The 17756-nt window shown below is 31.8% G+C and overlaps 1 protein-coding gene across 2 annotated transcripts in view; it reads left to right on the top strand.

Annotated features, from left to right (window-relative positions):
* Nucleotides 1–17756, top strand: part of ARID2 (AT-rich interaction domain 2) — a 132134-nt gene that overhangs the window by 52001 nt on the left and 62377 nt on the right. For both annotated transcript variants that reach the window (XM_015593182.2, XM_006916871.3), the window contains exon 4: nucleotides 16924–17057. In XM_015593182.2, the coding sequence (XP_015448668.1) occupies nucleotides 16924–17057 (134 nt within the window). The remainder of the gene's footprint in view (nucleotides 1–16923; nucleotides 17058–17756) is intronic.

Raw genomic sequence — 17756 nt, 5'->3', positions numbered from 1 at the left:
ATATTACCATTTGTTAAAGTCTTATTATTGACGAGACAGTGGGCTCTAAGGGCATATGGATAGTCAGTTAAATATGATCTAATGTGTAAAAGTGATTATACCTTCTATTTTGAGGTTTTCTTTTTGATGTGTGTGAAATCATCACACTTACAGATTTGTTTGTCTCAACAATATTCATAGTCTCTGTCACTGGAGTCCTTCCCTGTTGGTATTATCTTAATCTGCGTGGTGGCATTTGGTACTGTTTTCAGAATCATTTTTACACTCCAGTAAATTATTTTTCAGATGGCTCTTTAACTTTGTGAATTGGGGATATGATGAAACACAAGAGGAATAATTAAGAAAAAACAAATTTAACCAAGTAGATAGTAATTTTTGAGCTCTGAATATAGTCAGGATGACCTGAAAGTTAGTTCTTGCAACATGTGTTCAACCTTTAAGAATATAGACTATAATAAGATTTCTGTGGGAATAATTTTACATGTAAAATTTATCACGTGTATGTACAAAACTGCTTTTCCCTCTCAAACTGCTAATGACTCGTGGATCACTTGATAAATTCTAGGGACTGACAGTGATCTATCCTGAGCACTCCAGTACCTTAGTTCATTGTTTTCCCACTTCAATCATTTACATACTATTTTGACAGTATTTTTCATATTTCATAATTTGCAGTTGGGGTTAGATTTGGATTGAAATAACAGCGACCCCAAACAACAATGACTTAAACAATTTAGAAGTCTATTTTGCTGTCACCTAAAAGTCTGGAAGTAGGTGGAAAGGGCTAGTATAGTAGCTCTGTTAAATAAAGTAGTCAGGAATCCAGGTTCCTTTTATCTCATTACTCTGCCATGCATAGCCTCCAATGGCAAGGTCACCTTACAAACCTAGATGGCTTCTTTAGTTTCAGCCATCATTTGTAATCTAGCTGGCAGGAAGAAGAAAGGAATGAAGAAGAAGAAGGCTGAGAGGGTGAATGCCAGCTGTCTTTTAAGGACAGTTCCTGGAAGCTGCCATAGGTAACTTTGTTTAGATCTTAAACTGTCCAGAATTTAGGCACATGGCCACATCTAGATATGAAGTCAGTGAAATGTATTCTTTTTTCTCTGATGGCATGTACCCAGTGAAAATTTGAGGGTTTTGTTACTGTAGAAGATGTAATATCTGCCTTATTTTATCATCTCTACTCTTAATTCCTTAATATTTTTCTTTGTTATATCCCTTTTTACTTAAGTAACTGTATTTAAAATGTAAATAATACATTGTCACAGTAAATACATAGTAACATCTACCAGAAAAAGAACTTTATAAATCAGAGTGAAAAGGCAACAGTGAGTCCATTCTTTGTTAAAAAGAGAGATTAGAGTTAGAGAGATGCCAAAGAAATACTAGCATCAGCCTGAGATTTTTGTTTTGGATATAAAGATTGAAAGTAAAAAGAACCAGTTTTGTCCCATGCGAAATGCTCCCCTACTCCATGCGGTTGTTAGGTGCACAAGTGTGTGTGTGTGTATCTTGATATATCTAGTAATGTAGGTAGATGTACAACTTTACTATTTAATATAAAGTGCCTCTAGAATGAAGCAACTTAAATATATTTATAGAATTGTTTTATAGTTTAGAATTTTAGTGGTTTATGAACAAAATCTTTAGATTTAATATTGAAAGACAGTTTATATTTTACTGATAACTATTTTCTTGGGAACCTTCATAAAGTTTTCACTTGTAAGTTAAAATATTGATATTTTTGTATGCCATATTTGTATATTTTATTTTATTGCTTGTCACCTATATTAGCAACCTTGCTAGGTGAGTTTAAGGAAGAAAAAAAGAATTATGCCTATTACTAGGTTGTAGAAGAATATTGTTATTATGTTTCTATAACTGATATTCTATGTCATTTTATCATTTTCGTCTTGATTTTAAAAGCTTAAAATAAGGATATCAAGAGTATGAAGCAACCAAAGCTCAAAATATATTATGAAGTATGAACTATCATGATAACATTATGCAGTCACTATTTTAATTAAAATAGAACCGAACTGGATTATCTACCTGATCAACCTCAAAGTATGAAGCAAAAGAAATTCAATACTTTGTTTCTAATTGTAGAAATGTAATAATACTTAGGCAGTAATGTTAGGCAGTGGTTTACACTGACAGTATTCTGCTTATAGGAATATTTGTGGATTTCTGTGCAAAATTTACATTCAGTGGAGAATAAAAATATAAGAATTTTTTAATACGTTTATCTTTTGTTTGTGGGAAGTTAAATTTAGATTCCCCCAGGGCTGTACATAGTTTAATTTGGGAAGAACTAAAATGTTATAAGGGGAGTTTCACATGGATCCAAAAAGGATCAATATTTGGAAAATAGACCATATGAAGAAAAACTAGAGAAATGGAGATTTTTAAACCTAGAAAATTAACTTAAAACATGATTTATATACTTGATAAGCATTTATTGTATACCTACTGTGTGTTCAGAATGTTACTTTCCTCCCACAGAGTATCAGTAGGATATAAACTTTGATGGAAATAATATAGTCTTAGAGAGATTACAGACTGGATGAATTTAGCTGAATTTACATTATGCCTTTCTCTGTGCCAACCACCATATTTGTTTTGAAGCAATGAATAAGACAGACATGGCAAATGCCAAAGAATCAAGAAAATTGCTTCTGCCTTTTTCCTTTTTATGGTTCCATAACTTTGTTTAATTATTGTATTTACATTTTTTTGTGACGAAAATATCTAAAACTTTTCTGATGTATAATTTTTAGATCACTAGGTAGTATAAGAAGTATTAATTTTAAACATTTTTTAGATAAATAGATTCCCAGCAATTGACTACCTGATTGAGCTTTTCAGGTTAAGCTCTTCATGAGAGAGCTTAGTCTTTTTCAGAGGACTAAGCAATTCAGGGGAAAATTAAATCAGCTAACAGGCCATTTGGACCAAAATAATAAATTTGAAGAGAATTCTTTACTTCCATTATACTTAGATCAGGCAGTCTTTCCTAAACCTATTTTCATATTTGTTTCCATTGTAAACTTAATAATTTTATTAGTTTTTAAATAAGATTTCCATTGTTAACTTTATTAAAATCACAGTGTCTGTTGGAATGCCCAAGTCATTCAGATGAAGCTTTATATTACAGTTTCTTTTGATTCTTTTGGGGTTTTAGTTTTGTTGCACATTCTGAATAAGTGCAGCAAAAAACTACAAACTATTTTTTCCCCTCAAAAAGTAAATAGTAGCTATTTTCTAAACTCAAAAGTTACTCTTGGTGATTTCTACATTGCGATTTTGGGAATTCCGGTTATCCTTACTTCATGATAAGTGCTTAGATTCTGGAAGGATTCCTAATATGATGAGTTGGGTGGGTGTGTGTGTGTGTGGAGGGGTGTGTGTGTGTGTTTTAAAGAAGTAAATGTAATAAAGTGTATACACTTTATTTAGGTAGTGGAATGATTGCTGTCAATTATATGTCAGAAAGAGGGGACTACAACTAAAGATTTACAGGTTTTGTAAGAGTAGATAAGGCAATAAAATAAAGTAAGCTCAAAGGTGAATATTTTTTTTCTAGGAAGATTCCTAGAGATATTTAACTAACCATATAGCCTATGATAAATTAATCTAGTGCTTCTCGTGTGTGAGTGTGCGTGTGTGCGTGTGTGCACACACGCGTGTGCAAGCATGGTTTTATTTGGACTCATTAGTATTATTATGCTTTTATTTTTTGGTTATTAATTACTTTTTTAAATTATTGGGAAATATAAAGAAAACATCTTGCACAAATGACCTCGAACCCTGTGCTTTATCTCTACATTTATGCATTTCCTAATAAAATTTAAGAGAATATACTTAAAGAAGCACGGCGAGTGTATAGGTTACTGCAATAAGATTAATGAGAATTCAGGCAGATAGGTCAGCATAGAAATAGTAAACTTGGATTCAGTGATTAGAAAAACTAGTCTTTAAGTTAGGTCTCAGACAGCCAGGGCCAGTTGCAGCACCAGGGAGAGCTCCAAGTGTGCTCCTAGATCTGATGGTGTTATTCTAAAGGTAGAGGGCATTAGTCCTGTGTACTTCAATTGGTTAAACAAGAGAGCTCCCCTGAGGGTAAAGATTTTTCTTCTTCATTTGGCCAGAGCCTTCAGTTTTACTTTCTGAGGTCAGGAAACAAAGTGCAGCTATTCAGTAATGAAACTAATTTATATATTATGTGATAGAACTGATTCTGAAAAGGAATTTCATAATGTTCTGCCTACTTAGCTATTATTTTTTGTCGTGAATAATTTAGCATGATAATATACCTATTCTCTCAGCTTTCCAGAGGACTTTTTACCACCAGTGCCATTCTTTTTCCCACTTCAGCTTGAAACTTACTTACTTGTAATATTCTACCCCTGTCTTTTTTTCCTTGGAAATTTTATATTTTACTAGGTTTTAAAACCTGGAAGAGTTCATAGATTGTTTAAGAAATATAAGTAAATATTAGCTTTTACAGTTATTCAGAAATAAATCCACACATATATGAAGGATACATTTTAATATAGGGATATTAATGTAACATCTTGTGGACCCTCCATGTGCCAATATCAAAGTTTCATCTAGAAGTTTCACCCTGTGTAGGATAATTTATTCACTGTACAACCACCACAAGCCAACTCTTCTCATAAAGTCTCTAGATAACCCATTTTATTTGTGATAAACTTATGTCCTCAACTTTTTCTTAGAGTTCTCTGTTTTGTTTTATTCTTCCTCAGTCTTCCTTTTCTTCCTTTCAACACTTTACTCCCCTTCCTCTTTCGTACTTCCCAATTTATTTCCTCCTCTCTCTACTTTTTTCCCTTCTTTTTGTCCATCTCCTCTTTCTTCTCCTTTCTTCCCTTTATATGCTTTTTATCCCTCCTATCCACTCCCTAGCTTCCCCAGTCTTCTTCCTTCCAATTTAAACTAAAATCTCTTTCTTCAGATAACACTGATACCTGCGTACCATCTCAAGAAATGACCACATTGTTCTTTTCTTTAAAAAAAAAAAAAAAATGTTTTAAAGATTTGTTACTTTGTGTAACCTTCCCAATTCTCACTCCTACCTTTTGTACTCTTTTTAGATATGTTTCTAATATACTCAGAAAATAGAAACTGGCATATATGATTTTTTTACACTATTTCTATATCTTATTTTCTTCTCACTCCAGACTCAGAAGGAATAACTTCTCTACCTATACTCTAGTTTTTAGATAAAATAAAAACAAAACATATTTACTGTAGAAAGTTTAGTAATTATAAATGTACAAATTTTTGAATCACATACTAACACTAATTACTGTCAACATTTTATATAGCATTAGTATTTTCTTTGCATACATTTACTATGAAGTGTATATTTTAAATAACTAGAACCTTATGCTCCATTGCATTTTTAAAATTTTTCATTAGAGTATCTCAAATATCTTACATTATTAAATATTCTTTTATACCATTTTTAAGGGTTACATAGAATTTTCTTACACAAAACTTATATCGAATAGTTGTTTTTCATCCCTATAAATGGTGATGAACAGCTTGAATTTTTTTCTTTTCCTTTTTTGGTAAATCTTTGCCTATATCTTTGACTACATCTTTGAATAATGTGTTTATTTACTTAGGGTAATTTGCTAGAGAAAAGATTTCTGAGATCAAATGATACTCATTTTTAATGCTTTTAACGCATATCGTTCAAGATCTCTTGGTGATGTCCTCTAGACATTTGTGTTCCTCAGACTATGTAATTATGCTCCTAAAAATGGAAAATTGGGAGCATACACCCCAATATTGAACGTAGGTGTAAGTTAGATAGAAATATACAAAAGGAAATTTTTGATATGATAAAGTGAAATAAATCATTTAAAATTTTATTTATTAACTATATAAAAAGGTTTTGTGATCTTTTTAAGAAGTATATTATGAATTTCATTGTTTGTCTCCTCCCATGAGAACGTTAGCCCCATTTGGGTAGAGGTTTTTGTCTGCTTTGTTTACTCAGTAGTCCAAGCATTAGAACAGTGTCTGGCAAATAGTGAATGCTTAATAAATTTTTGTTGAATGAATAACCAGAAACTATTTTATGAGAACAGTAAGCTTCAATTAAAAAAATATATATCAGTTTAATAGTTTGTCATACATTGATTCAGAAGTCTGTTTCTGTATTCAGTTTATTTTGATACTTGCTTTTCCATTGTGGAAGAATAATAAAAGGATGAAAATGTAACGATTGCATCATTGTACACTTAAATCATAATCCTCCTTTTTAAAAATTCCTCTGTCAGTTATGCAGTGTTTTTCTGTTGAAATTGATTTAGCAATTTTTCATCTTGCCTGAGATCAGTTTTTCTTGTAAATTTTGGGACACTGTCAAATTTTTATTTTTTTTATAAAAAAGATCAAATCAATTTCTGGGCAAGTAAAGATAATGATAGGTAAGGATAAATCCAAGTCTCTCCATGTTGCCTCCAAAATCAGTAAAGAGCAATGAGAAGAACAAATGAAACTACAAAATCTATACCCTCAGCATAACTAGAGGACAGTACGATAAATGAAGTTTTCTGTAAGTGGAAAAGTAATCACCAGATCCCAGCAGAATATTTTTCTCTTCTGACACAAGCATTTATAGAGAACAAGGGAAGTTCTGAAAAACTCTGAAAGAAAACTAAGGTTGCTCTAAAATCACCGTCAGAAAGAGAAACCACACCATAAGTGCAAAACAGTCCTGATAGATCAGAGCACCAACTACAGGTCTTGGGCTTAAAAGTGCATGTGATTTGAGATGGCAGTCTTTGAAAGGTATTTTTTTTTTTCTGAGGGAGAAGAAAGTTGAAGAGAAGTGAAGGCACCCTTTAGAGATTGGATGGTGAAGGAAGGAGAAGCAAAAGGAGAAATTTAAGGTCTTGCAAAGTAAAATAGAAACCTCTCCCCCAAATTATAGGACACATAACCATCCTTATCATCACCACCACCAAAAAAAAAAAAGGTCATTCATTAAAGAAATCATACTTTGCTACAATAACAAAAGTTGATGCTATCAAAACGAGAATCTTGTGAACCACCCCAAAGTCAAAGTCAAAATAGATGAAAGGCTCCTAAATTTATGGAAAGCCACCATAAGAAAACATAACATGGGAATCAAAATATCTCAACAGATAAAACCCCCTCTCCAAAAGAAAACAACCATACAGCAGAAGAAAACTGTAACATAGCTCTCAAACTGAATGAAATAACCTCAAACAAGCATTTGGAGATAGGAAGAACTAACTAGAATTATAATTTAAAAACAAAAGAAATAAAAAATTATCCCTGAAAAACCCCCTAAATTACCAAGAAACCTAGGAAGAAATGGGAAGAGAGTTGACTGACCCCAGGAAAGATGGAAGACAATGACAAAAATTATCTTAGAAATTCTAAATTTCAAGATACTCAAGGGAGAATGGACTCAACTGAAAATTTAATAAAGGGCATTGAAGAAAGACAAAAATAAGAAAAATGAAAATGAATTAAAGTAAAACAGGTAAAAGAGGAAGTGGTTGAGATGGAAATGAGACAAAAAGATTCAACGTGTATGTATAGTTGAATTATAAAAACTCAACATTGAGAAATAGTATTTAAAATTATAATTAAATTTTTTTCAGTAGTAAAAGAATACTTGTATCTACATGTTGAAAAGACTGTAGGATATCTGGGGATATTGATCTTAAGCAGTCAGTTTTGAGTCATATTCTTGTAAAAGTGTTAGACTTTAAAGTTCTGAAAGCCTCCAGGAAAAAAAAAAAATCCCAAATAACCTACAGGACAAGAGAATTAAATTGTCACAGACTTCTAAATAGTAACATACCAAGCAAAATAACAGTGGAACATTGTTTTCAAGAAACTATAGAGGGGAAAAAAGCAAGTCAAGAATTTTATATAAAGCTTTTCTTCCAGTAGCAAGAGTAGAAAAACATTTTAAATATGCAAAACTCAGAGAATACTATACACATGAATCTTCTTGAGGAAGCTACCAGAACATGATTTTTATCCAACTAAGAGTTGACTAGTAAAATATCTGCAGAAGGATCCATGGTATCAAATATATTTAATTTGAAAACAAAATAAAAGGACAAAGTAAATGTGTCACATGAATTATCTCTAATCACTGCCTTAGCTGTAATCCACAATTTAGTTTTCATACTGAAAATAGACTCATAGATAGTTAATTAAAATAAAGTAAATAATAGCAAAATTTAAAAGATAAAATCAACAAGAATGTGGAAGAATAAACCTAAAACGGAATACAAACAAAAACAAATGAACCCGTGTTTCAAATGATATATTGTTGATCTAAAGACAAACAGAACTATATAAATTATATTGAATTTTAGAAGGTTTACTGTAAGGATTGAAAATGATGTGTAATTTCACTGAGAAAAACATGAGCCAGATTTCTCATCAGAGAAAAGAGTTAAAAATATGAAAAGGGAGACCTTTGGTACTGAATTAGCTGTAGAGGTATTAATACATATGATCTCATACTTTTATAGAGGTATAGAAATAGATTTATACACGTGCATGCATGTGTTTATATTTCTTATGTATATTGAAAGGGCCTAGATTTCCTCTATAAGGAATGAGCACACCTAAGGTATAGATATTGGTTTCTAAGTACCATTCCTCATTATAAAGAAGCAGTGTTCCTTGGAGAAAAAGGTGATTCTAGGGCAGGAATGGGGAAAATACAAGATGAGCCTGTTTTATCTTGTGTGATATATATAGCAAGGAACTCAAAAATTTATAGAGACATGTCAAAGCATATGGAAACTGGTTTGAAAGGTCTCCCACTGGCTAAATCTAGAACAGTTTGGAGATTAAAATAAATAATAACAGGAATATAATATTCATTGAATAATTTTTGAGTCTGTGGTGTATAAATAAACAAATGAGATAGGATGGAAAGAACTCAATTATAGCAGACTCAAAACCAGCTAATAAATGTAGACAGAATAAATGGAATTAAGAAAAATCACCATTACAGTAGTAATTGATTCAGTCAAGAATCATCAATGGATGCTAAAACTAGTGGGTGAAAGTTTGATAAAGAACAGGATATTTACATAGCCTTAAAGTATTCTCACATAATTTAGTTATTAATTTCCAAAAGGAAAAGAGTAACTTCATAGTAATTTAGTAATCCCAAACTTAACAAAATAATCAAAGTTAACAGCACCAAATTGACATGGATATGCATTTACTTCCGTGGCATTCCTTTGTGCATGTTCTATACCTAGAAACATCAGGCAAACCTCCCCCTTACTTTCTTTTTATCTGTTTTCTACCTCCTTTCTCTTTAACCTTCCTCTGTTATCTCCCCCCCACTTCTTCCCCTTCCCAAAGCAGCTCTGTTTCTTCACCATGGCTTTAAGCAGAATTAAAATGTTTTTCTGAATTTTTTTTTTTCTAAAAAAGTCATTTGCTTGTGAGAATATATCTTTGGTACAGCTTTCTTTCAGTGATGCACCAAAAAGTCATTCTTCATGAATTTCATTTTTGAAAGAGAGTCTAAGAAATGCTGTAGGCTCAGATGTCTTAGAAACATCTGTACTTGAGCTCAGCTATATAGAAAACATACACAGTATAATTTACTTGAATCCTTGTTTTCTCACCTTCTCAGTAGTGCTTTATCATTTGCCAGCAGTATTTTATTTTGTTGCCATATTTTCCATGTATTAACTTAGCCATTTTTATCATGAGAAAAAGAAGTGTTTCCCCAGTGATACGAAAGTTGGCCTTTGAAAGACTCTTGTAAATATTTATCAGTACACTTACTTGAAATAATCTATATCTTTAAACTTTATAAAGTTTTTATTACGTTTCAATGATGAAAAATATTGCTGAGAAAAAATATAGAGGTTTGTCTTCAAATTCTGAATCCTTAGAACATCTTTCAGATCTTCATTAAAGTATAACATTAGCCTAGGACAAGATTCATCATCACCATTGAAGCTGTAAATCCACAATTCAGGTAGGTGTTTGTTTTGATAATTTATAAATCTTTTGGCCTACCTTCATTTCTGATTACATTGCCATTATTTTTACTTCATAGTATTGTTGGTAATGAGCTCATGTGAGAACTGTAAGATCTGCCATTTTCTTTATTTTTGCTTGCTTTATTCAAACTCTAGTTTCTTTGAAGGAATCTAATTTTCTTATTTTTTTGTGTGACATAATGTAGTTTAAATTAGAGAATATCTAAAATCCACTTAACTTAGACATACATTGACATTAGTACATAGAATCTAATGAATAATTAAAGTTCCACTGGTCAAAGGCTAATGAATGTATGAGGATTCCACTGTTTGCCTCCCCACATTGTCTCACATATTGACCGCCTGGTATATGGAGCAAGGGAGGGAGGAGGCAGTGTCAATTCATAAATTAAATGTTTCTCCCTATTGGAGTATCTTGCATATGTGCCCCAGTTTGAAGGGTACTCTTCTCTAGAAGCAAAAGTTGAGGCGTAATGTTCTGAGAAAGCCTGTACTGGTAAAAGAGGTACCTTGGGAATTCTTTGTTCTTTCTGGCACAACAAAGGGGCATATGAGAGATCCAAAAGTAGAAATATTCTGGAATTTTTTATTAATTTTTTTTCAATGAAGCATGGATGTTTCATTTTATTAAATAAACTTTGACATCCTTATATTTCCCCTTCAATCTACAGGTGAATTTAATGTTACAGAATTCAATATTGAACTGTCATTGGATTTCTGCAATGAAATCTTCAGACTTGAATGTGTGTGTGTGTTATATTAATAGATTGACTTTTTTAACATTTATATATGTAGTCTTATGTAACTGCAATTTTTGTGAAGTTTGTCAGAGTTTTGCTAGATTAGTTTTCAGAGAGCTTCTAATCTTTTCCTGTAATTGAAAACATTTTGCATAGAAGTGGAATTATCTGTTTTTCAAAAGTTTGAAATAACTCACCACTTTTTTCCTGATGTTTTGATTTTTTTTATATTATGAAATATGCACACAACAAAAGCTTAATGCACACGTTTATACCAAAACTCAATATCATAGAAGCACCTTTTTTTTTTTTTAATTGCATTTCTATTCTGAGGGATAATTTAGAGCTTATTTTCTAGGAGATAATTATTATCTGGCTTTTCTTTTTGGGTTAACCACATACCTTGTTTATTGCTAAAAAAAAATTTAAATTTTGTTGCTTCTTTATAACATTCATATAAATGGAATCATAATGTGTTCTCCTGAAATAATTTTTTTACTTAACATTTTGTTATTGATGCCATTTGTATTGATCCATGTTCGTATATTAATTTTCATTGCCATATAATATTTCATTGCATGAATATGCCACAGTGTTTTAATGCATGGTATGAATATTTGGGCTGTTTCCATTTTCATCTAGAGTATATGCCTAAGAGCATAATTGCTACATCAAAGGGTATTCTTGCTTTTCTCCTATTCATATTATATAATGCATATTATATACATTAATATTTTTATTTCCCTATAGTGATTTGGAAAGTAATGATCCTGATTTTAATTTTGTTGTTAAACATTTGAAAAAAAATTAGAAATATTGCCAAGAATATACTGTCCTTAACTATAAGAATAAACCCATTTTGTTCACGCTTCTTAATATAAATAACTGTGTACAGTTTTAATTCTTCTACTGCCTTCTCTTTTTATTTTTATGGAAACCTTTTTGAACGTCATATAAAGATTATCATTTTCGAATTATTTTAATAGTGTTACATTTTTATTTTCTTTTGTAATTACCAACAGCATTTGCATTCTTTTTTGTAATATGACAGTTAGTTACGGTCGAGACTAATATTTGTCTGAGTTTAAATAGTTTCTGTGTTCATCATCAGTTATCTGTATTACTATTTAACCATTCCTTAATTTTGATCCAGCTATCGATTAGTGTACGTTTTTGAGATTTTTTTCTGGAGAGCTATGTGGCTTTATTTTTTTCTGAGTCATGACATATCTGAAAATGAATTTCGGTTGTCTTAGTTGAGCAACGTGATTGGGTAGAGATTTCTTGTGAAATAACTTTTCTCCTCAAAACTCTGATATTTGTTTATTATTGTCTAGCAATTAATTTAGAAGAAAGTCAAGCCTGGTTCAACTGTTCCATGTAACTTTTGGGTAGTGGGGGTGGTTCTGCCTACTTCTAGGAGTCTTCTTTACTTTGAAGCTTAAATCTTTCATCAAGATGTGTCTGAGTATTTTTCTCATTTTATTAAATTTTTCCTGGTAGCTCATGCACCCTGACATCCCAGCCCCAGGGATCTTTTTGATTACACATTAAGCATTTTAGATAAAGAATTTTTTCTGTCATGTCAACGATTATTATTATTGTATCAAAGACTATTCTGGTCTTTCCTTCAGGACTACTAGATTTTGTTTTCTTTCTATGTTTGAGCTCCTGTTTATCATACATGTCTTAATTTTGAACAGTTGTTTTCATTAGTTCTTTTTCTTTCCATGTAGAACTTTATCCAGCTTTCCTCTACATTATCAGAGTTATCTTCTACATCGTCAAATCTACTCTTTAATGGCCCCTGCTTTTGGGGATAATTCTGGGCAAAAAAAATTTCATTACTTTTATAGTTTTCAAGTCACCATGTCACCATACTTGATTTTGTGCCTGGTGTTTCATCTTGAAGTTACTTGTACACCACATCAATAGTTCCCATTACCTGAAATGGTACCTCTATGACAGTGCTTTTCATAGGTGCCCACACACCTGGGTCTTTGGGTTCATTTTGACAAAGAGCTACAAGGTGAAGTTTATAGAGGACTTTGCTTCCTTGCACAACCACTGAGTTCAACCTAACCTTCTAAAAGTTTTTTCTTAATAATTATCACTCTCTGGATCCTGTTGTCAGACATACACACTCACATTCCATTGATCCTTCCTAGCTAAAGAAAATATAAATTGAACTTGCCTTTTTATGGGTTTTGGCCTAGGATCTCTTCCACTAGATCATGTTCCTCTCTCAAGAAGTGTTTTGCAAATTAGTCTTGTGGATCCTTGAAGTTACTTTTAGTGGACTAGAATTTTTGAAAGTTTCTAACTTAAGAATGATGCAGTATCCCTCTATTTTTATTCTTCAGAGTTCTTTGCAGTTGTATTTGAGTGAAGAAATGAATATGGGTCCTTGAACTGCCGTCTTTTCCTAAAACATATGGAGAAGTTTTTATATAGAAGTGTTCCCAGTCGTATACATTTGATTGTTTTCCCCTTGTTCCAAGAATAATCAAGTGTTTTCTTGATTGGTGATTGTTGTTATCGTTGTTTTTAATTATTGAGAATTTTACCAAAATGTTTACAGATGGGGTTAGGTTATATGGTATCTGGGAATTGCTTTAAAGTAATCTGAGAGAGGAATATGAAGATAGTTAATTGTGGTTTAGGTGAAATAAGATTTACCATGAGTTAATATCTGCTGATGGGTATCATGCACTAGTCTCTCTACTTTTACATATGGGTTTGGAATTTTACATCATAAAAGTTATTTTTAATTTTTCAAGAGTTTAATTTCTTAGAAAAAATCTTTGAATTGCATTGTAGTTAGAGAATATGCCCTATAAAATATTTAATCCTAAATTTATTGTGATTTTCTATGTGAATTGATATATGATCAGTTTTATATAATTTCCATGGATATTTGAAAAAAAAACATTGTATGTCTAAACAAATTAATCTTCTTGGTGATTATATTCAAGTCTTTGATAATCTATCTTATTTTTTGTGTATGTGTACTTGATCTGCTAGATACTGCAAGAGGTTAAATTTTCCCACATTCGTAGTAAAACTACCAAGATTATTTGATGCTATTTTGAATGGACTCTCCCCCTCAGCCCCCAGTAGTTTTGGTCACACTTAAGCTTTTTAATTGAACCATTTAAAATACCATTTAAATTGTACCATTTAAAATAATTTGTATATGCCAATTTTGATATTTGCCTCCATCCTCTAAGTCTATGATGTATGCCAAAGAATCCACCATAAAATAAATTGATGCAGAATTGAAGAAAAAGAAGATATAACTCACACAATCTGAATCTTCCTAATGTTGAACTGTGGAACCTAGTTTTCTGTGGGTGCCTGATGAAGGAGTTACTGCCATCTGTATTCCAATATTTTACCAGTCTTGAGTTAAATATATAGCGTGCTAGGCAGATTGCTGTAACAGCTCAGTAATTAATATATTAACTATTCAAGATGTTATTGACTTTGAGAAGAGAAATGTGCAGTCTGTCTAGCATTTGTAATTTAATGAGTGAACACAGTATATCTGTTACTGTGTAAACTCAAGGTCATAAGAATTAAATCTGAAGGCTTAGACTTTAAATTTTAATTTTGTAGCTTAACCGCTTTTTCCTGCTTATTAATACTTTTTTAATTTTTAGAAGTATAACTTTGAAGAACCAAGAAAAGACTTAGTGTTTGTTTATTAAGAGGGTCAAGAGGTCAGAACTGGGTATGAACTAAGAAAGGTTGAATCCCAGTTAGAAATAGTTAATCATGATTGTGAGAACAATTACTGGCCCTCAATCCAGTGAAATAAAAATTTCAAAATCTTAACAATTTGCCTAAATCATAAATTTCTAGGGTTTAGAATAATGTAAAGAATCTCTTTGGAGGAATAAGGTTAGAATGTGCCAAGGGACCAAAAGTCATATATTTTTAAAATCCTAAGAAAATTTGAATTATAAAAGACTTTATATAATAACATATACTGTTAATTATGAGTGTACAGTACTTGTGTACTGTCAGTCACTCCATGTTACTCTCCATTTTGGGTATTCTGGGAGGGAAAACATCATATTTATAGTCTTTCTTTACTAGTAATGTTGTTTTCTCCCCCAGCCATAATTAAACACAAATTTTAAATCTGCTATGCTCAATTATGAGTAACATATTTATAAAGAGCATCTTAAAATATTATTAGTATAAGATCTTGTTTTTAAAATTCTACATCTTCATTGTTATTTGTTATATTTATGTAAAAATTATTTAATAAAGATTATATTTAATTTATTTTTAACCACTGCACAGTGAGTTTAATCAGTTCTGAAAGATCATACTCTCTAAAATACCTCTCTATACTATTGCCTGAGCAATTTCATGTGATGTAAATAATCTCTCATTTGCAGAAAATGTCACCTAATTTTTGAGCAGCTATTTGTGTCTAACTTTATATATACTTTTCTTTTTTATGATACCTGCATTAGAAATTCAAAAAGAACAGGCTTGATTTATTTACCTATTTAAGTCCACTGTGTGTCTATACTGGAGAGAGGCTCTTTTTAATCATCCTTTTGTTTTTTGTTTTTGGACTATAAATGCTGTCTGCTGGGGGACATCCCCAGGGTCAGGGTGCAGTACATACCCTCCTCAATGCAAGGCTTATATCAGCGCATATGTCCCTGTGTTAGTATACTGTGTCTCCAACGGTAAAGAAAAAGTGTTGGATTCATTAGCTATCAAGCTGCCAGCTAGGAAAGAGTTCATTGCTCAAATTGAGCTTATATGGAGAACTTGGAAGGAATGGAAAAGGACAGTTTAATTCCTTTCCAAGCTCAAAGACATGAATTATTATGCCTTGTAAGTTGAAAGGGGAAAATGAAGAATGGTAAAGATTTTCCATGTCATAGTTTTTATATTTATAAAATTATAGCTTCCATTCATCCCACCTTGAAAGTTAAGGTTTGGTACTAAAAACAAAGTAGTACTTATGAGATCATCTTATACGTTTATTGATAAACCCCTTCTTCATCTCAGCTGCCTACAAAAGCAAAGGGGCGGGTAGCTGCAGGACTTTAAAAATAGCTATTAATGGATTTAGTGCCTGCCTGGATCAGAAAATGGTAGAAGGTTCTAGAACTTTTCTGTGATAAATATAAGGCATTGTATTAATCAGCTCAACTTACTTGTGAAGTACAATAACAAGTTACAGACTTTGACAGTTTTCCCATTTTAAAATCTTACTTGAGAATCGTATTATAAACTAATAGGTAATGAATGATAGATTGTAAATTTGAAAATTTAATTCTAATTAATATCAAGAAGATTGATCATACTCAGTATTGGTAATACAGTGGGGGATACAAGAACTATCTCATAAATTGGACAGACTATATTAGGCGCATGACTTTTGAATGGGAACTTGGCTGTATTGGTGTTTAAAACGAGCATACCATTTCCAGTGTCTATCCAGGAAAAAATATTCAAACTAGTGCACAGATTAAGCTTTTTGCTGCATTGATTTGTAATAGCAGAAAAACAAAATTGAAGATAGCTAAATGTATTACTAGAGATCTAGTTAAATTGCGATGTATCAGTAAGCTCAAATACAGCTATTAAAGACTGAACTGGTACCATATGTACTGAACATCCTTAGATCTCTAAAATATGTCAAGTAAAACTATACACAGAAAATATATAGAAGTATGCACATGAACCTGTGGTTATCTCTGGTGAGTGAGACAGGGGAGGTCAGGGGTTAGAGAATCTTCCTATGTTTACTTGTTTTTTACAATGACTATACATAATTTTTTAAAATCAGTAGATTTTGCCATTCATCTACAGACAGTTGTCCTTTGATTTTCCATACTTTCATATTTTCATTTGAGTAGTGGTGTGGTTTTTTATGGAAACAGAAAAACACTTTTAGAATCATTTCATTGAGTTTGCAGTTTTATACTGTCGAAGTGATTATTCCGCTAATATAAGAGGTTTGTAGTATCTTAATGTTTTTAAAAAATTTAGGGCCTCTAGAAAAGGAAAACGTATATGTGATAAGATTTAAAAAGTAATATGTAACTCTATTTTTAAATCTCTGCTGTGTTGTTTTTCTATTTCAGTTACCTAGAAAAGTACGAGAAAGTTCATCATTTTGGGGAGGATGATGATGAGGTACCACCGGGCAATCCAAAGCCACAGCTTCCTATTGGTGCAATTCCATCTTCCTACAATTACCAGCAACACAGTGTGTCAGGTAAAAATATTGCAAGTTAACAGAGCATAGGTCCAGAGTTTTGCTTTAGGAAAATAGACATCCAATCCTTTGGTTCGCACATGAGAGCACTTAAAGCCTTGTGGTAATGCAGCTTTCAAAGATCAACACCTAATTTGTATCAGGGCCTTTTTGTCATAGTCTCCATAAGATTTTTAGTTGTAGGAATTTTCGGAGTTACAAATACCTATACTTTCAAGGGAAGTTTTTTTCCTTCTTTCTTTGAATAATGCTCAGTTTAACCTGAATAATCACTAACATGAAAAGAGGAAGATTCTGTTGGGAACAGGAAAACCAAGAATACTTAGATAGCATTTACTCGATTTCCTACAATTATTGGAATTCCCAGCACCAGAATTCCACAGAAATGTTTCTAACTATTCAGTTGTTTTCCTGTCGTGGTACCAAAATAAGATTTTTTCCATTTAAGTCATTCTTGTAATATAGTCTGCAGCAAAGAAGAACAGGACACAGATTGGAAATAATCAGATTGAGAGCATAATAAATTGGTTCTTGAGGCAGGGTAGATGGAGATTCCAGTGTTAAGAGACTCTAGGGTTTGGATCTGTGATGACTAGGAAGAGAGCTCTGAAGAGATAAGCATCTTTTCTTCAATCATCAACATTTGGCCTAAAAAAGAAGAGATAATGTATTTTTCAAGGTTATCTTCTTTATAAAATA

The sequence above is a fragment of the Pteropus alecto genome, unplaced genomic scaffold (assembly GCF_000325575.1).
Source record: "Pteropus alecto unplaced genomic scaffold, ASM32557v1 scaffold196, whole genome shotgun sequence".
NCBI classification, from domain to species: domain Eukaryota; kingdom Metazoa; phylum Chordata; class Mammalia; order Chiroptera; family Pteropodidae; genus Pteropus; species Pteropus alecto.
The sequence above is the reverse complement of the archived record's forward strand: the minus strand, read 5'-3'. Positions and strand labels throughout refer to the sequence as shown.